This window comes from Empidonax traillii, unplaced genomic scaffold, assembly GCF_003031625.1.
Source record: "Empidonax traillii isolate 1590-97213 ecotype Southwest subspecies unplaced genomic scaffold, ASM303162v1 scaffold87:size1256882, whole genome shotgun sequence".
Classification (NCBI taxonomy): Eukaryota; Metazoa; Chordata; class Aves; order Passeriformes; family Tyrannidae; genus Empidonax; species Empidonax traillii.
Window position 1 is genome coordinate 849,061 of NW_020955280.1, and position 22,030 is coordinate 871,090.

Consider the following 22,030-nt stretch of genomic DNA (forward strand, 5'->3'; position numbering starts at 1 on the left):
GGAGTCAGAGGAGGTTTTGCTGGGAGGAGAGGGGGATTAAGATGCAGATCTCTGATTGCAGCCTCTCCCTGAGGCATTTCTTCATGTCCTTGCTGCCCCTGCCCTGTGCATCCCTGCTGTCCACTTCTCCTCAGACCCGTCGTTGTGGCATTAAGTGTTTTAACCAGAGCTGAGCTGTGGAAATGTGATGTTAACACAGCAATGCACACAAACACCATTAATATTTCAATATGTGGGTGAGGACAGGGAGAACATCCTTTGCTCCGTAAATAAAACAGGATCACTTGTTTTCTGCTCTGAGACTCGCTGCCTGCCTGAGACAGTAATATTTTAAAGTTGATTGGATCTTAAAATTGTAAGAGGTCCCTGGTGGCCCGACTTTAGCTGGCATTATCAGCTCAGCCATTGTCTTATGAAGCAATCTCCTCTTGAACCATCCTGTGCTCCCTCATCCTTTAAACACGCGCAGCCGGAAGCGACTCGGTTCTCTCCGGCTAAGGCTGGATGGTGATGGTGAGGAATGAAGATGAATATCCTCATGCCTGTGACCTTGGCAGCAGTCAGCCTTGTCCTTGGCACTTGGAGCACCTCAGAAGGTTCCTGTTTGCTTTCCTTTACCCTCCAGGGATGGGTTGACAGTGCTGTCCTTCAGGCTGAAAAATGCATCAAAGGGAAGGGCTGGGGGAGCGTGAGGGAGAGGATGACATCCCACAGAGCACAAGGGCAGGCTGGACCACGCACCAGGCAGGAAGGGGATGTGGGCAGCGCTCTCCTGGGGCCCTGTGTTCTTGGAGGGAAGTGCCAGCACCAAGGCACATCTCCCAGCAAGGAGCACCCCGTCCTGTGGCACTCGGCAGCACTCCGGTGAACAGAGACCACCATGGTGAGCAGGGACCATCCTTCCAGCAGCCTTTGAATGTCCCAGGGCAGTGTGCATGGAACTCTTGATGTTGTGGTGGATTAAAACTGGTTCTGCTTTTGGAAGGGCAAAGAAGAGGGTCCCGAGGGAGGGTGAGATGGGGGCTGGGAGCTGCCACAGGGCTTCGGGCAGGAAAGATGTTTTCAGGTTTAGGACAAAATCAGCAGGGACATGCTGAAGTCTCAGGGATGTTTGCACACTGGAATTTTAAGGATGGTTTCCAGAAAGTGGGGATATGCAGCTCTGGAAATTGGGAAGAAGAGAGGCAAAGGGGGCATGATGTGCTGACAGGAATGGCCAAGGGAATGCTGACTATGCCAGGCCTGCCCAGGCAGAGGGGAATCCTGATGGCAGAGGGATAGGGAAAGGCAAAATGATCCTTAGTGGCTAGGAATGAAAGCTGAACAAATGCAGAAGAGAAATATGGAACAAATTCTTAGCAGCACGATCATAAAGCATGGGAATGGTTTACCTAGGGATGGCAGCGCAGCTTGCCACAGTCCTTATCAACACCAGATATCACACAATCTCCAGGTGGAGAGCAGCCACACTCTTCTGAAGGCTTCCTTTGGGATACCTTACCTCTGCTCTTAATTAGGGTTGTTTTAGAAGGTTAAAAATCCCACTGATTGATTTGCCTTTGCCGTGAATTTTCCTGTTGGTTTGCATCTGAGCCCTGTGAAATCAGGAATAGGTGTCTGCTGTTCTTATTTCCAGCTTCAAATAATTCTTCCAAAATGCCCTCTTGTACAAAATGAGCCCAATACGTGTGCTGTGGTAGCTAGGAGACTGGCAGGAACGGTGCTCTCCGTGATTATCCAAAGCAGTTGTCACGTTATTCTCATTGCTAATGGTATATAATTACGTATTAAGGCTCTCTCCAGGTAGAGCATCTCAGGGCAATTAGAGCACACAGCAAAGGATACAGCAAAGACCCCAGGCCAAGTCCCTTTGTCCCTCTGGAAGGGGAAATGATTGTCCCAGAACATATTGTTTGCGGTTTTGCTGCCTGACATGAAAGTGGATCCATTAGAATGAGCCAGGCCATGATGTGGCCAGGGCAGGATCCCTCCTCCATGGTGGCCAGTGCTGACACGTGCCTCGGTGCCTCCAGCCAGTGCACACTCCTGGCTGGGGCTGTGCAGCTGTTCACACCAGGAATACTTTCCTCTCATCCCTTTAACTGGTCACCATTTGTTCTGGAGGGGGAGAATTGATTAGCCCTAATTTATCTACTCATGTTATTGATGGTCACAGACTGACTCAGATCCTGTACAAGCTGCCTGTGTTGTTTGACTGGGTGAGTACTTGTGACCCTGTGAGGGGAAGAGGATTATCCCTGGAGTGTTTCTCTGGGGGCTGGGGAGCTGTAGGCTTGGCTGTTTAGCAGGTGCCTTCCACCTGGTCAAGGGACCTGGGTGTTTTTATTCCTATGGGATGCTGTAGCTGCCCTGCTTCTGGTCTCTCATTGCTGGGGGTGAGGTTTTGGTGAGGGAAGGGTGCATGTGCAGCATTGCTGTAATACCTGCTCGGTACCTGCTCCATTCGCTGGCCCTGCTGAGGGGAGAGAACAAACCCAGAGAGCAACACCAAAACCTTTCCCATGTCTGCTTCAAGGAGAGCTGCTGCCCTGCTAATAGAGGGAATCTCCTTTTATGGGGAAAATGTGAGGCTTTCATGTTGCCAGGCCAGTTCCCTGCAGGGAGAGCAGGAAGGGGAAGAGGCACTAGCTGCCAGTTTGATGCCAGGTAGAGCTTAGAAGTCAGAGATGATGCATGTGTTTTAAAAAGCGTGGGAGGGAAATCACCAGGTCTGGGATGAATGTTCCTTTACAAATGTGGTCATTCCTCTTACCAGGCCTTCCCCAGTCTGTCACCACTCAGCAGATCAGTGGGAATAAGGGGGAGCCCCAGGGTGCTGCCTGTGCCCAGTCAGCCTCTTCTCTGCAGAGGGTCACAGAACAAAAGCATCATCCCAAACTTCACTGTTGCCTTGGATATGGACCCAAGGGGGAGAAGGCAGGAGTGACAAGACCAAGCTTCACACAGGACTTAGAGAGGGGGGATGTTTGCCTTCTCTGCTGACACATGTCACGAGTGCCAGGCTCATGCAAACACCTACACAGCACAGGGTTTCCCTCTCCTTCTCCCCTGTGCCAAGGAGGAACAAAACAATCCTCATTCCTGGAGGGAACTCTTGTTCCCTGTTGAAACAAGGGGATTATACCTGGAAAGGTAGCATGTGCCCTTAGGACCTCCGTTTGACTGCAGGAGCAGTCAGAAAACAGCCGCCCAAGGGAAACCCGTGGGCTCTGTGCAGCATTCCCAGCCTGGCCCTGGCTCGATTGCCATGCTCCCTGCCAGAGCTCCCTCCACTCGCAGCTCCCTGTGTTTGGGAGACACCACAAGACCAACTGCAGCAACAGCAGCTCAGGAGAACGGGTTGGGGGTGGGTTTTATCTGTTCAGGAGCAGCGGTTTGAGCGTTGAAACCTGCGGGAAAGGTGAGGGCGATGCAGATACATCTGGCAGGGAGCATCTCCCAGCCCGTGGGCCTCCCTGGCACGAAAGGCAGCTCCTGTCAGGGGTATTGTTGAGCAGAGGAGAGAAAATTGAAGGATGCAACAGGTTGGAGGAGTTGTGGGGATTTTGAAGGGAGTCAACTGCAGGTGTGGCAGGAGAGCCTTCCTCGCTGCTCCCCAGTCCTTGGGGCACTGCTGAGGGCTTGCTGCAGGTATCAGTACAGGCATTTCCCCTCCAAAAAAGGTCTGGGCTCTGCGTGTGTGATGGCACTGGGAATCCAGAGCCGCCTCCTCCATCGTTATCAGAAGGAGTTTTGTTCCAACTTCAGGAACAATGAGAACAGGCTCTGCAGAGCGCTGGCTGGCGATGAAAGTTTCTCTGAACCAACAGAGATTTGCTTCAAAGGGGCCTATGAAGAGGTTCCGCTTAATTATGGGGAGGAAATGCCACATAATTAATATATGCACACAAATGTATCCGTGCATGCAGCCATCCTCTAAAAGACTGGGCACTGCAGAGAGCCAGGCAGATGCTGGTGGTGCTGCAGCCCCAATAGCTCACAGACTGGGCTGCTGCACTGGAGTCACGTCGCTGCCAAAGGGAAACGAAAATCAGTTTTATTTTTAACTTGGCTGGAGGGAAAGAGGAAGGAATATCTCACGGTGGAAGGAGTAGATGAGGACCCTGGAGATCTCAGTTCAGTCCTTGGCTCCGCTACAAATTCCCCACGTGACCTTAGGAAGGTCACTTCATCTCTCTGCGCTTCATTTCCCTTCTGCAAAGTTTGGAGAGCGTGATCCTCCCTCTGGTTTTGTCTGTTGGGCTGGGAGCAGAGGCTGATTTTATTCCATTGCAGTGCAGTGCATGGAGCTGGTGGGGTGCACGAGAGGACTCTGCCTGGGGAAGGGTTCCCCCAGACATCCTGGGATAGGGGTTTTTGAGGGTGAACAGCAAAGCCTTGTCTTCGGACAGCAGAAAAATTTGCACCTCCATTCTTTGTTCGCTCTCCAGGCCCTGTAACCTGCCCTTGACACCCAGAGCTGGGAGGGGGTCACAAGGTGCCATTCGCCTCTCAGGATAATTGTGTTCTTTTCCAAAATGCCGTCTCTGCTAGGCCCCGTCGCACCATTATCACACCCATTTACGCTTCTCTCCCCGCTGGTGTAAGTGCCGGGGAATGGATCTCTCATTGTCACCTCTCCCTGCCCGCGCCGCTTGTCACTTGACTGACAGCCCGTGCCCCGCACGATTCGCCGCTCGCGGCTCCTCCAGCACGGCGGATCAAACATCCCTGCAGCACCCGGCAATTTACAGCCATTTGGATCCCATCCATCAGTGGGGAGGCAGGTCCCTGATGCCAGGGGGACCCTGTGTCCCCATGGCTCGGGAGGCTTTTCCTCACTCCGCCCCCTGTTTTGCCTCCTCTCCTCCCTTCCCTCTGCCCGTGCTATTCCACTCGCTCTCCCGCTGCAAGGACAGTCCCGGCAGGGGCGGGGGTGCCCCGTCCTCGCAGGGCCCAGGCGGCTGCAGCAACTTCCTGACAAGTTGTGTTTTACGGACTAGCCGTGGGGTAATTTTGCACGTCCTTGTTTTGTCATTTAGGGCACTTAAAATGTCACAGAGATTTCACTATCCTAAAAGCTTATCTGTCAGCAGGAGAGAGTTATTCCAGTAAAAGGGTATCATCAACGGCAGCAGGAGGAAAAAAAAAAAAAAAGAGAGACAAAAAAAGACATGTCTGAAGGTTTTCTATTCCGGGCTCTCTGCAGCCGACCTTGAGCTGGTGCAGCTGCACCAGGCAGGTCCCAGGGCTGGTGGGCAGTGCTGGCAGCAGTGCCAGGGCGGGCTGTGCATCGTCCCTGCAGTGTGCCCAGCACGTCCCTGCCACGTCTGAGCATCCAGCTCAGCCTGAATGAACTGGGGATGATGTTGCTTGGTCACTAGTCCCTTCACCTCCTTTCCTGAGCTTGGTGTCATGTCTGGGATGCAGCTGCCAAAGGCAGAAGCTCTTTTGGACTGTTGTGGTGGAGCCCAGGCTGTGCCTAGGAGCAGAGGGGGAAAGGGCACAAGGATTTCTCTGGAAAATGGGAATGGGAGCAGGCCTCACTGAAGCTGGGGAAAAGTGTGGGTTTTTTGTGGCATATATTTTTCCTGGTTTCTGTGGTTTCCAGTCAAACAGTGCACTGTTGATGGAGGGGGGACTGAGAGGTCTCTTAGGGAAGGGAGGGAAGAAGAAGTCTCTGCAGGGAAGGGCAGAGAAAAGATGGCAAGGGAAGAAAAGAGAAGGAAGGAGGGAGGGAGGGTGGGTGGGTGTGAAAATGGCTCGTGTCTGGAAGGAGTTTCCAAATGGGAAAGCCTCCAGCCTGGCAGCAGCTGGAGCTGTGGGACTCCTGTTCTGAATAGAGAATGGAAACACAAACTCCTTGTGCAGTAAAGGGTTTAATGTGCTGTTAAACCACCTTGATCCTGCTCTCTGTCCTGGGAGGGGGATTTCCATGAGTGTTGAATGGGAGAACAGAGGGTGGGTGTTTCCGACCAGAGCCATGGCACATTCAGGGCAAGGATTGCTCCAACACCTGGCTGGATGTGGATAAGTGATGTGGATTTTAAGTTGCACTGTAACCCCTGGGTACATTATTAATGTGGTATTGAGAAGACCTGAGACCTCTCTGCAAATTCCTATTTCCAATAAGTAATTAGAGGGGCCAGCATAACTTATGAAATTCCACTGAAACCCCCAGGCATACTCTATATTTGCCTTTGAGGAAGTTTTATCAGCAACCACATTCAAAAACAGTTATTTGCATTCCTGTATCTGGAACCTCTGCAATTGTGGGTGCGATGCTGATGGAGCTTTCAGAGCATCACACATGGAAACAACACCTGGTGCAAGTGCTCCTGGAGAAGGGAATAATGCAAAGCTGGGGGGTCCATACCTGTTCCCCCCTCCCCAGCCCCTGCTGCAGGAAGGAGCTTTGTTTCCAGCCCAAAATAACACACGCTTTGGTGGGGTTTATCTGTGCTCTGCCAAGTGCGTGACAAATTTGTACTAAATCAGAACTTCAAACGATGCCAGCAAAGAAACCCAGGAATGCTATTGCATAACACAGGGAAATGAGATAAAAATCCTTCATACAGCACCGTTACTTCAGAAGCAAGAATAAACAATATTTAAAAATGTATAAACACAGGTGGCATATTTTCCTAAAAAAAAAAATGTTTTGAGAAAAACAAAAGCCTCTTAAAAAGGAATAAAATATGAAAAGCAGGAGAAGTAGGTCACAGAAAGAAAAAGTCAAAGGAAGGGTAGAAAACTAACAACATGGAAATGAAAGACAAAGAGAATTCCACAGGTATGTCCGTGATGTGGGTCCAGGCAGCTGCTGGGACAAGGGTGAACAGCGTGTCCTGGGTCCTAACACAGCACCATCCCAGGGTCCCTGCGGCTGGGGGTCGGCAGTGCTGGGGGGATGCACCCCAGGCATCTCTGCAGGTGATGGCTATGCTGGATAAACCCATCCAGGGATGTCCCTCAGGCCTGCCCACAGGTACTGGTAGATGGGAAACAAACGTCGCTGGAATTGCCAACCTACCTGGGACTGTGACAGAGGAGAGAGACATTTTACAGACTCATTTATTTGCCCCATTAACCATTTTAATGGCCTCTCTCCAATAACAATCGTTCCCAGGGTTGGCAGAGCAGGTGCTCCAACGATCAGTGGGATTGAGAAGCCCTGGATGACTGTTACTATTAATGCCTGTAAATAAAAATGCACCAGGGAGCTGCACACCCTGGGCTCTGTTACAAGGCAAGTACTTTCAAAGTGAAGATAAGTCTGATGCAGCTGCCTCATTGATAAGGACTCAAAGAATCATGGAATATCCTGAGTTGGAAGGGACCCACAAGGACCATCAAGTCCAACTCCTGGTCCTGCACAGGATAACCCCAAAGATCCCACCGTGTGCCTGAGAGCATTGCCCTTCCTTTGGAAGCTGCAGACCCCAAGGAGATCTCCCCTCAGTCTCCTCCAGGCTGACCAACCCACTCTTGTTAAATGCCCGTGAAGGACTGGCACCCACACCAGTGGATTCTCCAGTGGAATGACAGTAATTTCCCAGTGTTTTCCTCTCCAAACCCATGAGCAGCTGTTTCACCTGGCTGTATGGCGAGCACCAAATAAAGGCTGTCCAAAACCACCATCTTTCAACAGACCTGTTTTATTGTGTCGTGAAAGACTGCACCTAAAACCAGGTGCAAGGAGTATCAAACAGCGTGTTTTACCTAGAACATCCGAACCCAGGCGCTGCTGAGGCCCAGCATGTCGACTTCCCGCTCAAACTGAAAAGCAGCAGCAACTCAGGCTTCCGTCTGCATTGAACAGCTGGTAAGAAACAAGGTAACCCAGGGTGCAGCTTCCCGAGAGACTGGCAAACAGAAAAGAACCAGGAGATGCATCTAGTGTGTGCTAGGGGCGGTGTGGGAGGAGGGGAAATCAGCTGGCAGCTTTATCGCTCTCCCCGTTCTCGATCAGTTTCCTTTTCTTCTCATCCGTTTTCCTCTTGAAGATGTGGTCTCTGTAGAACTGGAGTTCTTTGATGCTTTCCCTGATGTCATCGAGCGCTCTGAAAAAGAAATTAAGGAGGGTTTCAATGCGCCTGTGTGCACCTCCAGCTACACCTGGATCCCACCACCACTGAAAACTTCCAGGCTGCAGGAAACCAAACTGATGTGCACGGCTATCAGACTCTCACCTCCCCATTTGCAGTTCTCCAGTTGTACTGTCCCTGTGACCATCTCTGCCTCAAAACAAGGGCAGATAAACCCCCTTTAAGTGACTGAAGGGATGAGGAAACTCCTGGGTCTCTGGACTTTAATTATCCCTTTCCCTACTCTAGCCAGGCTTCAGACAGGAGGATACAAATGTCAGCAGAAGCACATAGCCTCTACCTGCATCAGACTCGGGATGCTGACACAGGGAGCCCCACATCCTGCTCCAGAAGAGCCTGGAGCACAAAGCTCACCTGTGAGAAGCTGCCTTCTTTGGTGCAAACTCATACTCCTCTGGATACCAGCGTCTGCAAGTGGAAAAATGAAAAAGGAAACTGGGCTTCAAAACCATGTCTGCTGGCTGCTTGCAGGTTTGTTACACAGGGTGAAAGAATTTTGGTTCCACTGACACCCAGAGAAGCCACAACTCTGCGAGTCCTCCTGCTACGAACTGCAGAGCCCCAGCATCACAAACAGGCATCCCCAGGGCATCCTTCAAACCACTTAATTGGGGGAACACTTACCTGCAAAGTTCCTTGACAGTGCTCACATCAACGATCCTGTAATGAAGGTGCCTCATGAACTGCGGCATGTATTTGTCAAGGAATTTCTTATCTGCATGAACAGAGTTTCCTACAAAGACACAAAACAAGATGTTTCTTCAAAGACGCTACAGAGCGACATGGAAACAAGCGGCAGGATAAGCGAGCTGGGAGAGATCACAGGGGAGGAAAAGCCATTCACAAGCAGCTCATTTATCCCATTTTCTAGTAAATATGATTGTAGAGGTTTGTCAGATTTCATTGCAGGATCACACGGGGTTTAAATACTAATACCCCTAGTAATTCCTCTGTAAGTACTTCCACAATTTCTGTCACACAGATAAATATCAAAGAATCGTGTGAACATCGAGCTTTCCACCGAGTGAAAGTGGCAATTGGTATTAATTTCACTCAGCACTCATCCAAAGACTGTATGTGAACATTCGGAACACAGTTACAGGTAGCAGGACACCTGGAAAATCCGTATTTGGCCTTTGGCTGGATATCCAGTGAGGAAAAGATGCAGCATAGAACACAAGCACATCCCTACAACATGCATGGGCAGGTGTTTGCATCCAGATGGGAGTGCAGGAGGGATGAAGCTGTTGCTGTTAAGAAAGAAGATGCTTCACCTGCGAGAGGACAGAGCCCCGGGGGTGTCTGCTGCCGCACGAAGGACAGGAACTCGTACTCTGCTTGCTGCAATGAGATTTTACTCTCCTTCACAGCCTTAGTAAGGCCAGACTGCAAAAAAGAGCCAAGTCATAAATCAGAAACACCCTGCCACAGACACTGTCAGGAATGCTCCAGTTCTCAAGTAAATGTTTAACTCTACAGCAAAAGGTCAACCCTTTGAGTGCAGTTTGTTTCCCAGGTGATTCCTGAACTGTGTTCAGTTCTCTGGGACACCCCCAGCCTCAATTCTCCAAAGGAACCTCCTACTTGGCAAGTAAAACCAAGGCAGGTATATAGTCCTGGCAGCACTGACCTTCCTGTGAGGGTTGGGCTTTTTCTTTCCCTTTCTTTTTATTTCTTTGCCTACTTTCTCGGGGCTCTTCTCAATTACCAAGACGTGAGGTCTCATTTATCCACCTGTCTGTCTATGACCCAGGAGAGCATTACATGCCTTTACATCACTGTTTCATGAGAGGCACTCACCTCCCCAGCAGAGAGCAGCAGGTATCAGTGAACACAAGCAACCAGGATCCCGCCTTAAGTGTTTATCAAGATTCCTATAAATCAGAAAAATTCCTCCCTTCTTTTTTTTTCAATAGTTAAATGTCAAATCCTCTCCAAATGTTCTCAGTGATTTATTTCCATCTGGCTACACTATATATTTCCACGGCTGTGCTGCAAAAATCTACTTGACAGATCCAAGTGGTGGTTAAAAAATTCATTATGTGGCTGCATTTTCATCTATATTCTAATTGCTTCTCTTCTCTTAGTCAATTAAAAATAAGTAGCTCCTCAGGAGCAATGAGGACACGTGTTACCATCTCCAATTCACTCCCAAGCTGAAGCTGAGCTGGAATCCTCAACTGGATCAGGGAAAAGCACCCATCACAGTAAATTAATATTCATTTTCCAAACTCCTGGTAATCCTTCCCACAGAGAGTGAGATGCCGAAGGGGGGAGAAAGTGGGGATATGGGTGTCTTAAAACTTCAGCCCTTAATTGAAAACTAACTTGAATTTCAATTCACCCATCAGGGATTAGAAAATCCATTTGCTCTCTTGCTGCTGGCAAGGAGGAACCTTTCTTTGGTGGCCCAAAGAACTAAAAATAATCTCTTGCTGCAAAAGCAAAGTTAAAAAATGCACAAGGTTCCCAGTGCTGAGGGGACAGGCAAAAATAACAGCCCAGTGTTTACAGGCCTGTTTAATCCCACATATACCAAAATCTGCATGGAGAAATCTGCATTTCATCAGCTCTGGACTGTTCTGCACTGATCCTGCACCTGTTCTTACTTGGGCCTTCAAGCCTCAACCTCCCCTTCTCATCTGGAATTAGTCTTTGAATTATTTTATGTAAGACAGAAGAGGATTCACTGGGAGGAGCTACTGGAGGAGCCCACCCAACCCAGCCTACGCCGGGGCTCCCGCAGAGGCAGCAAAAGGGATCAGCTCCACAAGAGGACCGGGGAGCCAAACCCCAATTCCCAACCTCACAGTGGGAGGAGGCGGCTGAGGCCACACCTTGGGGGACAGGAGCCAGCAGCACATCCCTGAGCAACAGATCCCCTTCCGGGCTCCCCTGCCTGCTCCAGCCCTCTCAGGGCTGCTGGGTGGTGCTGATGCTTCCTGATCTCAAGGAAGTAGCTTCCAGCACTATTCCAACTTATTAAAAACCAGGCTACAAAGCACAGGCTGCTCTAGGCAAGCTGGAAGATGAAGGTTAAAGATTCCTGAGTGCAGCTTGCTCTGTGCCACAGATCACTTGGGACACCTTGGGCAAAATGTCGGCTCCCTGCTACGAAATTAGGATAATGCTTCCCGTCCTCCATCCCCTTTGACTGCAAACTCCTCAGCGCAGGAGTTGTCCCTGCTAAGTGGGCCGTGCTGCAGCTGATCGCTCCGAATTACACGTCATTCTCATCTGGCAAAGGCAGAGAAGGGTCTTTACCTTCCCGTGATGCTCCTTGCACCACTCGGACATGCTCTCCAGCAGCTCGTCGGGCTGGTTGATAATCAGGTTCGGGCCCTGGAAAAAAAAACATGGGGAAAAAAAAGGTAATGGAAAAAAAGTTTAGAAGCGGCTAAAAGTTTAGTGGCAAGCACAAGCAGAGCACGGCGCGGTTTCAGCCCCGAGACACGAAGTGCAGTGACGCAGGTCCCGTCCCCGCGCTCCCGGTGCGGGGCGGCGGGATGGGGATCCCCCGCTGCCCGCCCGCTTTGTTCCCGCAGCCCCTGAAGCGGCGCGGGGCCCGGCAGGCCCGTCCCGCCCCTCACCTCGGCCAGCACGTTGAGGTCGCAGTCGGTGATCAGACACGCCATCTCCAGGATCTGGTCCTTCTCCACGTCCAGGCCCGTCATCTGCCACGGGGCGAGCGGCCGCGTCAGCGCGCCCGGGGGGCCCGCGCCCCCCTTTCCCGCCCTCCCCGCGCCCCCCGCCGCCCCGCGCCGCCGCCCCGCACCTCCAGGTCCACCCAGACCATGCGCTGCCCCATGTCGCCGCCGGCCATGGCCGCCGCCCGCCGCCGGCCCTGCCACAGCCGCCCGGCGCAGCTCCGCAGGCGGCCCAGGCCGGCGCGGCCGCCGCCCAGCATCGCCGCCGGACTACAGCTCCCGGCAGTCCCCGCGCCGCCGCCCGCGCTCCCCCGGGCTGTGGGCTCGCCGCGGGGGCTGCTGGGAGATGTAGTCCCGGGGTGAAACGGGGAGCCCGGAGCGCTCCTCCCCGCCCCGGGGCCGCGGAGCGGGGCAGCACCCCCCGTCCCCAAGGAGGGGCTTCACCCGCCGGCTTTCCCCTGGGAGATTTTAATGCTCTTCTCCAAGGCAATATTGGAATATTCAAAGGGGACATGAGGCAATGGGTTCAAATGGAAAGAGTAGGTTTAGATGACATATTGGAAAAAAGTTCATTACTGTGAGGGTGAGGCGCTGGAACAGGTTGCACAGCAATGTTGTGGATGCCTCATCCCTGGAAGTGTTCAATGCCAGGTTGGTTGGGGCTTGGGCCAGCCTGGCCTAGTGGAACGTGTTCTTGCCCACAGCAGGGGGTTGGAATGAGATGAGCTTTAAGGTCCCTTCCAACCCAGACCATTCTGTGATTCTGATTCTGTATCAGAAATGCCATGAGGAATATTGCAGACACCAGGCAGCATCTGTCCCACCTCTATTCTGCTTTAAAGGCTGGACCTGCCCATCTGACAAAGACAGCCTCTTCCTCCTCCAAAAGTACTGACAGCCATGGTTTCTCAAAAACTCCCATTACAGCATTTTTCCGTTTCCCCTGATAAGCCCTGAGGTGTGAGTTAACACATTTAAAACTGAGACCAGAGTTTGGCAGGACTGTGCTGCTGGTATTTTTACAAACACTAAAAGGTCACTGGGTTTTTTTTTGCGGGGAAAGGAGTTTTATACAAGTACTCAGTAAGAAACGGGTCACGTTTGCTTTGCCCTCAGAGTCCGTCAGTGCCGTGCCGGGTGCCACTTGGCCTCCCTGTAGCTCTCCCTGCGGTGGTCGTAGTCGTGGCTCCAGCCGTCGCGGTGCCTGTCGCCATAGGGCTCGTCCCGGCTGCCCCGGTAGTGGTGCTCGGCGTCGTGGCCCCTCTCATCGAAGCCGTAGTCGTCCCGCTTGCCGCGGCCGTAGTCGGGGCCGAAGCGCTCGCGGCCGAAGTGCCGGCTGTCCGGCGGGTAGGGGTGGGCCCCCAGCCGGCCCTTGCGCAGTGCCGGCCCCTCGGTGCGCCGCGACATCGGGGAGCCCGGCGGCGGGGCGTGGAAGGCAGGGGGGTAGCCGGGAGGGGCGAAGCCGGGCTGCTCGTACTTGCCGCCGAACTGGGGCTGCTGCCGCGCCATGCTGTTCATCTGGAGGGGAAGAGGGGAAAGGGAGGGTGAGTTTGGTGCTTGAAGGGGCAGAGAGAAACCTAAACCCTTGGTGGCCTCCAGATCACACTGTAAATACCAGGAGAATGGAACGGGTTGATTGGCGAATGAGACTGAATGGGAATTTATGGAATAGCCCTTGCCTACTGCTTCACCCACAGCTGAGCTCCCACAGTTCAGAGCCCTCCTAACTGACACCCTGGGTACCAGGAGCTTCAGATCTTCTGGAATTGTCCTTTTGGGGCTCCAAAAGAATATTCCCACAACCTCTCCCAATCACGACAGGAAACAAGGACTCCAAAAAGGGGAGGCAGCTCCACCCCGTGCTGCCCTGAGCGTGTGCCATGGACGTACCACTGCTTGTCTCTGCAGGCTCGGCGGGAACCCCGCGGCGGTGGCGCCCTCAGGAACCCTCTCGTATCTGCAGGGAAAACAGAGCAGGGGTTCCAGCATTACATACACAACTGCTGCAGTCCAAGGGGCGCCTGCATCCCGGCTGTGTTCCCTGCCTAGGAAAGACAGACCACAGTGCCCTGGAGAAGAGAGACTGGAGCCAACAAGCTGTGCAATGCCACTCTCCACTCCAAGTTCCTGTGCTGGTGGGACTTGTACCTGCTGCAGTTGGAGGCTGGATGTGGCATTCCAGGAGAGATGGCACCAACAGCTCCGAGCGGCAAACAGGATGGACTGGTGTCCTGGGCTGCATGACTGCTCCCTGGGAAGGCACAAACACTAGTGAGAGGAACTCGGGTGTAAGGGACACCAACAGCTTTCACAAGCTTCATTTGCTCTCAAGTTTTGTAAGAGATCTGCGAAGGCACATGGGCCCAGTCTCCAAAACAACTCCCATCAGGAACGGGCAATGATATTGGGACCCTGTGCCTCATTTAACCACCACCAGATGTGACTTCTAGTGCTCGTGTGATAATTTAGAACAGATCTCAAGGGTACAGAAGGAATAATCAATAACAACCCAAGGAGAAGGCTCAGCCAAGGGGGTTACACCGGCCACGAGGGACAGACGGTCCCTGGTGGAAGCACTGGGACAGGAGCATCAGGAGAGGAGAGCGGGCAGGTGAGGAGCTCCTGGGTGAGAGGTACATGAATATGCCCCATGAAGCACGAATCCATTGGAGGCTGGGGAGCAGCTGAGGGCAGTTCACCTTCCCTCGAGGAAAATGGTGATTTGCGGCCCCTCCGCGGGTACCTGATCGGAACTGGATGCGCATGGGCCGCCCGTACAGCTTGATCCCGTTGAGCAGCTGCAGCCCGTACGGCACCGACTCCTCGTGCTTGAAATTGACGAAGGCGAACTGCTTGGGTCGTCCATCCCGGTCCTTGGGGATCTTCACGGTGATCACGGGCCCCGCCTAGCACCGGGACGGAAGGCGTTAAACAAACACCGGGGGGGAACGGGACCGCTGCCGAAATATGTCCCGCGGCGGCCGCCGTAGCCCAGCCCCCCCCCCCAACGCGCTCTAGCGGCCGAGGCCTCCCCGCCCCGCCCGCGCCGTCCCCAGCGAAGCCAGCGCGGAGTCCGGGCGGTACCTGGTGGAAGAGCTCGAAGATGAGCTCCTCGGTGACCTTGGGGTCCAGGTTACCCACGAAGAGCGTCCGGTTCGCCTCGGCCGCCGCCGCCCCCATGGCCGCGCCTGGGCCCGCCCGAGCGCGCGCTGTCCGGCGGCCGCTCTCCGCGTGCGCGACGGCGTGACGTCACCGCGCGTGCGCGTCCGGCCCTTCCGGGGCGCGGGGAGGGAAACGGGAATGGGAATTGGGAACGGGAACGGGAATTGGGAACGGGAATTGGGAATGGGAATTGGGAACGGGAATTGGGAACGGGAATGGGAATTCGGAACGGGAATGGGAATTGGGAACGGGAATTGAGAATGGGAATTGGGAACGGGAATGGGAATTGGGAACGGGAATTGAGAATGGGAATTCGGAACGGGAATGGGAATGGGAATTCGGAACGGGAATGGGAACGGGAACAGGAATTGGGAATGGGAATGGGAATTGGGAACGGAGCTGTGGCCGGGACACCGCGCGATTGGTGCCAGGCCTTCCCCGTGCCCCTGTTATTCCTGTTGGGAAACCAAGGGGGTCGGAGCCAGCCGGTTAAAACCCGGGGCGCGGGTTAAAAACCCCAGAACGGGCTGTTTGGAGGCCCTGGATGGCGGCAGGGCTGTGGTGGAACAGTGGGTGTCCCGGGCTCCTGACCCCTCTCTCCCCCCGAGCCCAGCTGCTCTCATTGCTGGATCCTGTCAGAGCGCCCTTCCCGGTGACTTCACTTCTCCAAGGACTCTGGAAAGCGGCTCCCCTGCCCCTGCCCTTGGATCTCCCCAGCCACTGTAATCCCCTGGGAATCCCAGAAGACGCGGGATGTAAAACGGGCGTTTTCCATCTGGAGGAATTTCGGGAGGGGGCAGTTGAGCCTTCATTTCTCATTAGGTCCCGGCGCAGCTCTGCTTTCCCCGTTAATTGGGTGCCGTTCATTCTCTCCACCCCATTACTCGCCACCGCACCCAGAATTTATATCCATTTGGATTAATCACGTCCGCCTGGTTAAATCCCAAACAGCCACTCGTTCAGAAAGGGAGTTATTACCTCGCTTTGCCAGGACTTCCACTTTGCCTTAATTTCCCTGGAGCCTCGTTTGCCTTGCTGTGCCTTCTCTCCCCTCCCCAGCTCCCCTCGGGCTCGGCTGGGAGCGTGTGATGCTCGTGTGCCATCCGGGCTCGTTCCACGTGCAGGTCTTGCCAGGCTCAGAGAACAGGAACCACTTCAGCTGCTTCACAAGACTCGCTTTTGGAATTCTCTTGTGCTTTTTGTGCCACTGTTTTGTGCCCTCTTTGCTCTTTGAAGGGCTGGTGGGAGGGGGGCCCAGCAATGAGATCAGGCACCGGGAGGGTGCAGGACCAACACGATTGGGGGGCACTTGGGGTGTCAGGGAGGGAGGTACACACTGCACACGTGCCAGGGCCTCAGCTCACGTCAGTCCTGTTGTGTTGGCATCCTCCAGCTCTTCAGGGGAGCGGCGCTGGGGCAGACAGCTGGGTTTTACAGGTGTGCTGCAAGGATGAGCACGTGCCCTCAGCTCTGCTGGGGGTTGGGTGAGCGCAGGGCCTGCTGCTGCCCTCCAGAGTCCTTTCTCCCCAGAGCTTCTCAGAGGGAGCCTGCAGGGCTCGCCCACAAATGGTTCTGGGTGGGACAAGTTCACTGCCTTTGTGGCCAAACATTTTTCCCAGAGGAATGGGTTTTTCTCTCCAAAAAGCACATCATGACTGAGAGGGGGAAGCCTCTCAGAAGCTCTGTGATGGCCTGGGAGGATGGCAGGGAAGGGATGGGACACCATCCCTGTCCCTGGGCTGGGGGGAGCCAGCACGGTTATCCCAAGCCTGGGCTGCTGGAGTGCTGGTGCCATGTATGCCACGCAAACCCACGGTTAGAGCACTCAGGAGTTTATTTGGTGCCAGATAAAGGGCTGGGTTACACCAGCAGGACTTTTTGAGCCCAGACTCACGGCTGTTCCCCCCCCAGTGCCCTCACACTATGTGGAGGGACACCTGCGTGCCACCAGGCCGAGCAGACCCTGGCAGTCCGTGCGCTCGTCATTCACCGCGTACGGCTGTGCCTCGCTGAATGTCACCTCAAAGCCAGCAGCCTCCACAGCTGCCTCCACCTCGTGTTTCTCCAGGCAGAGGCAGGAGAAAACCTGCTTGTTGAAGGCGTAGTAGGTTTCCCCAAGGACGGTCGCCAGCACCAGGTGCCCCCCTGGCTTCACGAGGGTCCCGATGTTCCTCAGGGCGCTGCGGAAGGTGGGCAGGTCCTTGCAGGCTCCCTCCAGGCACAGGCTGGAGACAATACAGTCAGCTGGTGGCAGGGACACGGGGCCTGTGGGGTTGGCTTTGGTCACGTCGCACTTCAGAACCTGCTTCACTTTCTTCCTCACTTTCTCCTGTTTCTCAGCCCACTTCTCCCTGGCAAGGAAATGCACAAATAAGTAGAGGAAGGTTCTGTGGTTGTTTAACAGCTGTGCCTGTGGCTCCATGGCCACGGTGGTAGGACACAGCCTCACCTGTCCCCTTCCAGCTCACAGACGTATTTCACCACTGGCACCCAGTCAAAGGCTCCCTCTTCGTTCCTCAGCCACCTCTCCAGCTCCCGGCGGTTCCGGTCGGTGTAGTCCAGGGAGATGATCTCATGGAAGTGCTCACAAGCAGACAGAAGCTGGTAGATGGTGGGGCCACAGCCGACATCTATCAGGGTGTCACCTCTCAGCCCGTCTGGCGCAGAGTCAAGGGCAAAACCATCCCAGTGAGGATGGAGCCTCCCCCAGGGCAGACACCTCCCAGAGCCCCTCGGACTGTGCTCCCCATAACCCAGAAATGTGACCCCGCGTGCCACAGACCCACAGTGCAGCCCCTGTGGCTCTCTGGCCACAGTCCAGCCCAGAAGCAAGACCTGCAGCAGGTCCAGAGCCTGTGGCAGGAACAGTGCCAGCTCCTGGGGCAGAGGCACTGACCCCACGCCCCCGTGCCCCGGCTGGATTTGATGGTGTTCCCAGAAACAGGCACAGCCCCAGCTGCAATTCCCTGCATGCACAGACACATGCATGCAGGCAGAGGGATATTTTTAACAGAGTAGGAGTGTGTCAGTGAATCACAGGGTTTGCTCCATGCTGGGACATGTGCTCTGCCATGGGCAGCCCAAGGGCAGCCCTGCAAATGGCACCGTCCAGCGGCTCCGAACACCTCGGGAGTGCTCACCTAAGGAGAATATCTTGTGCAGGTTCCTCAAGTTTTGCATCAGAAACAAGTTTGCCCCTCCCTGGCTGTCACTCATTCTGTAATATTCTTTCAGATATGCCTGAGGGTCGAAACTCTGCTGGTAAAACTCTGCCTCCGTGAAGACCACTGGTGCGTCCATCCTGCCAAGAGCCAGCTCTGCTCCCTGCTCCTCCCATCCACGTGGCACGGCCCCTGTTGTACTTTCAGTTTGTTTGTCCTTCCTGTGTCCTTTGCTCCAGGTTCCAGCCGGACACATTCAGCAGTAGGACTTACACTAGCTCTCCAGTTTCCTGCTGAGCCTTGCCTTTTCCATAATAACTCACTGCTGAGATTTCCCCAGCAGCCCCCTGGTCCCACCACCTGCATGAGTGATCACAATTAATAGCAATTCCTGGGATTATAGTGCACATCCCTGGCTTCACAGTAGCTGAGAGCCCCAAAGGAGTGCAGTGTGAGGTGATGTCCCTGGCAGTCACTGCCTGGCAGCCCTGTAAGGTGTGTCCCACACTGCTGCTTCCTGAGAGCCGATGGAAGTCGGTGTGCTCAGGAACATGGCACAGGGCATTAAGGCCATTAAATGTCCTGGCAGAGGACAGCTGGAGTCTCTTGTGCAGAAAGGAAGGATCTATCCCTGCCCACCCATGACAACCACCTGCCAAAATTTCCGCTCCATTTCCATAATTTTGTTGCTTTCAATTGTTTCAGGTTTTCCTTGGAAAACTACAATTTCACCTCTGAGCGCCAGAATCCAGAATCTTCCCAGCCTCAGTGCCCGGGTTTTGCCTCCTGAGCTGGCTCTGGACCCTGTGTGTCCCATGCCGATGCGGGCCCAGCCTGCCCTGCAGCCCGCAGGAGCCTCTCGCTCCATCCCAGGCAGCACAGAGGGCACACGGTGGTGACACTCCCCAGGCAGCACTGAGGGCACACGGTGGTGACACTCCCCAGGCAGCACTGAGGGCACACGGTGGTGGCACTTCCTTCGCCACAAAGAGGCAGCAGAGCCCCGCGCTTCTCGGGCTGGCGGGTCCCTGCAGCAGCTCATCCACTTCTCACTCGCCCAGCGGGAGCCGAAATGATCAAACAGTTTTAGGCTCATTACCGACTCCGAATCTATATAATTGGCCTTTGCTTTTTTAAAGGTCCGTCCTTAGGAGTGACGGTGGAGGAGCCGCCGCATCATCACCAAACTAACAAGTGCGGTTGTGGATCCCGAGGTGCGTTTGCTTCACAAACCCCCTCACTGTGCACGGCCAGACCTGCCACTGCTGAACCTTCTGCTGAGGATATAAGGCATAAAAAGGACATCAGCTTGAGAGATGAACACAGTAAAGAGGTTTTCTTCTGACAGCAAAGCCAACAACCAGCCCTCCCTACTACTGCAGTGCTGAGACAGAGGGCTAAAATGATCTCTGTCAATGTGAAATCATTGCACCTTGTCCTGTGACTCCAGGCCCCTGTAAATAGTCTCTCGCCATCTTCTTGCAGGCTCCTTTCAGGCACTGGAAGGCTGTAATTAGGGTCAGCCCAAAGAGCCACCCCCGAGCCGGTGGCAGCCCCACGGACAGCTCTGCTGCTCCACCATCCTGGCTCCATGGAAGCTGGGCTCCAGGCATCCAAGTTCCATTTTCCCCCGTACTCTTACTTCAATCAAAGTGTATGATTAGGGCTGTGCGAGCTCCATTGTCATCTCCATTTAAGTGCTGCTCTGATGGATGGAAACAGCATCTCAGTGTTTACACCGAGGAACACATCGCTCTGCTTTCCTGGATAATGCACAAAATCTGCCACTGCAGGGAGGGGAAATCACAAAAAAAAAAAAAAAAAAAAAAAAGAGCAGCCCCTGCAGAAGGCTGGGGAGGGAGGAGGGGAGCCTTCCCAGCTGCAACAGCACCTTGGCCTCATCCCCTCACCTGTGCAGCATATGGGAGGTTATAAAAGGCGGGGGGAGGGGGTGGTTTGGCATTTGGGAGTGCCTCAAGGTGTTGGTAGTTTAGGCTCTTCGTGGTCTCTGCTACCAGCACAGCTCCTGTTGGAGAGCTCTTTGTCCCAGAGCCAGTTTGGAAGCAGCCAGCTTGTGCCCCGAGCACTGGGTAAACCCCAGGCTCAACTCAGGACCTGGGCATGAGCCTCAGCAGCCCCAGGGCTGGCCCTGGGCTCGGCAGTGGCAGCACTGGAGCCCCCCCGCCTGCAGCAGCACACCCCGAGACCCTTCCTGCCCTCCTGCTGCCTCCCTGTGCCGGGAGAGAGGTAAGCCGGGTTGCTGGGGAGGGGAGGTGTGCTCTGAGGGGGGGACTGAAGGATCTTTGTCTCTGTTTCACATGCTTTTACTGGACTGAGCTCTAGCTGCTCCTCTCCTTCGTGTTCCCAGTACATGTAAAGAAGGCATAAAAAGCAAACATCAAGTCTCAGATACTTATTGGCAAAGGGAGAAACGATTCTTTTGTTGGAATCACTGGTTATTTGAAAAAAAGGTGGTGACAGCTGTGCTCCTAAAGGATAAAATGCACTTTGGAAATTAGCTGCTCAGGGACTTTTTGTGAACTCCACAGCTTTCTGTCATGAGCATCATTAGGCCTATAAGGGGGGTCCATGTGCAGAGGGATGCTGGGCTGGGGAGATGGTATGGTAGGGATATGGATCCCTTGGGGGCAGCACTGGGTGCTGATGATCTTGGGAGATTTGGTTCAAAGTGTGTGGGCTGGTTGTTTTGGTTATTGCAGAAAACATTCTGAGTTTTTCTATGTGTTTCTGTATTGAGCTTCAAGGTTCCCGTTGGGGTCGGAAGACTCCACGTGCTGCTGTGCCCTTCCCTCTCTCCTTTCTCCCCGGGATAGGTGCTTGTCTGAGTCTCTGTTGCACGGGCATAGATGTGATCTTAGTTCAACAACACCTAATTCACACCCTGGATGATGCTGGGCCCTCCTCAGAGCCTCTGCCCACAGAGGGGAGCAGGAGCAGCCGGGGCCAGGAACAAAAGGTGCCTCTTCCCCCGCGTGGTGCAGAGGATCCCAAACAAAAGGTTCCCATTCCCTGCACTTCTCTCCCTGCCTCTCGCTCTTCCATGAGGATTTAAGCCGTTCTTCTCCTGGTTTGAATTTCTCTGGGCTGCAACAAGAAAGTAGCAATTAACTGTTATAAGGCTGTTTTACAGTTCTGTGCAAACCCTTTCCATCCACTCTGCTTTAAATGGGTACATCTTTTATTCCCGGTTTTCGAGAATGTAAAACTTTACAGCGTTTTCTGCAAACCTTCATACTTTGCTTTGCGGTTTATTGCTCCCTCTGTGGATATATCTCACTCATAAATACGGCTTCCAGCTCCAAGTACTTGACTTGGAGCCGCAGTGCCCCGGAGAGCTTCCATTAATGGGGCTTTGCCTAGAAATCGTGGTGTGATTCATCCCAAACCTCTGTCTCTCCTCCAGAAGCGCTCTGGTAGCAGCAGGTTGCTCAAACAGGTTAGTCCTGCCCCTGCAGCAGGTCCCTATGGCTCCGGGAGATGTGGAAAGTGGCTCTGGAAAGCTCAGTGGGAGCTGGGGTGCTTCGGGCACCACTGTAGTGGAGCCTTGGAGCAAAGGCTGGCTTAGATGGAGAGTTTCCTCTCGCTTCTAGGGATTGTTTATAGGTTATTCACAAAAAACTCTTTATTTTCCTATGATTAACAAGGAATCTCCATGCTCTCCATGTGCTATGAGGGACAAATAGAGAGGTTGAACGCTGAGGTTCCTGTAGGTTTAGGTCTGATGTGGATGGGCTGTCTGTGACCACCCTGTAGCTTTATTTCCATGGGAATGCTAAGAGAATGCTCTTTAACACGACTGCCTGTGGGATTTTTTGGAAAGTTGTGGAGATGTACTGTGCTTGACATGGGCTCAGATGTTCAAAAATGGAGGCAGAGTGGGGTTCTGCACAGTGCTGGTCCTGCCAGGGGCTCTGAGAAGGGAACAGGGCAC

General features: G+C 53.8%; 3 protein-coding genes across 3 annotated transcripts; all 3 read right to left on the reverse strand.

Moving 5' to 3' along the window:
- Positions 1 to 7,642: 7,642 nt before the first annotated feature.
- Positions 7,643 to 12,015, reverse strand: REXO2 (RNA exonuclease 2). The gene is made up of 7 exons (XM_027881448.1): positions 11,884 to 12,015; positions 11,699 to 11,782; positions 11,373 to 11,450; positions 9,383 to 9,494; positions 8,733 to 8,841; positions 8,463 to 8,516; positions 7,643 to 8,063 (listed from the first exon to the last, which is right to left on the reverse strand). Exons 1-7 carry the CDS (start codon positions 12,013 to 12,015, stop codon positions 7,934 to 7,936), a joined length of 699 nt encoding a protein of 232 aa, XP_027737249.1. The 3' UTR covers positions 7,643 to 7,933.
- Positions 12,016 to 12,312: 297 nt separating this feature from the next.
- RBM7 (RNA binding motif protein 7) lies at positions 12,313 to 14,985 on the reverse strand. Its single transcript, XM_027881451.1, has 5 exons — positions 14,840 to 14,985; positions 14,499 to 14,661; positions 13,904 to 14,006; positions 13,646 to 13,712; positions 12,313 to 13,273 (listed from the first exon to the last, which is right to left on the reverse strand). Exons 1-5 carry the CDS (start codon positions 14,933 to 14,935, stop codon positions 12,878 to 12,880), a joined length of 825 nt encoding a protein of 274 aa, XP_027737252.1. The 5' UTR covers positions 14,936 to 14,985; the 3' UTR covers positions 12,313 to 12,877.
- Positions 14,986 to 16,728: 1,743 nt separating this feature from the next.
- NNMT (nicotinamide N-methyltransferase) lies at positions 16,729 to 18,285 on the reverse strand. The gene is made up of 3 exons (XM_027881450.1): positions 18,058 to 18,285; positions 17,367 to 17,574; positions 16,729 to 17,268 (listed from the first exon to the last, which is right to left on the reverse strand). The coding sequence occupies exons 1-3, from the start codon at positions 18,215 to 18,217 to the stop codon at positions 16,839 to 16,841; spliced, it is 798 nt and encodes a 265-aa protein (XP_027737251.1). The 5' UTR covers positions 18,218 to 18,285; the 3' UTR covers positions 16,729 to 16,838.
- Positions 18,286 to 22,030: the final 3,745 nt, after the last annotated feature.

Bases quoted from the DNA above. Each gene is read 5' to 3' on its own strand.
- REXO2 (XM_027881448.1), bottom strand. From the start codon at position 12,015: ATGCTGGGCGGCGGCCGCGCCGGCCTGGGCCGCCTGCGGAGCTGCGCC. The intron at 11,451-11,698 runs GTGAGGGGCGGG...TTTTTTTTCCAG, and splicing joins ACCTCAACGTGCTGGCCGAG to GGCCCGAACCTGATTATCAA. The intron at 9,495-11,372 runs GTAAAGACCCTT...TCTTTTTTGCAG, and splicing joins GCAAGGAGCATCACGGGAAG to TCTGGCCTTACTAAGGCTGT.
- RBM7 (XM_027881451.1), bottom strand. From the start codon at position 14,935: ATGGGGGCGGCGGCGGCCGAGGCGAACCGGACGCTCTTCGTGGGTAAC. The intron at 14,007-14,498 runs GTACCCGCGGAG...GTGCCTTCCCAG, and splicing joins GCGCATCCAGTTCCGATCAG to GGAGCAGTCATGCAGCCCAG. The intron at 13,713-13,903 runs GTACAAGTCCCA...TTTTCCCTGCAG, and splicing joins CCAGCCTCCAACTGCAGCAG to ATACGAGAGGGTTCCTGAGG.
- NNMT (XM_027881450.1), bottom strand. From the start codon at position 18,217: ATGGACGCACCAGTGGTCTTCACGGAGGCAGAGTTTTACCAGCAGAGT. The intron at 17,575-18,057 runs GTGAGCACTCCC...ACTCTGCGCCAG, and splicing joins GCACAAGATATTCTCCTTAG to ACGGGCTGAGAGGTGACACC. The intron at 17,269-17,366 runs GTGAGGCTGTGT...TTTCCTTGCCAG, and splicing joins TGTGAGCTGGAAGGGGACAG to GGAGAAGTGGGCTGAGAAAC.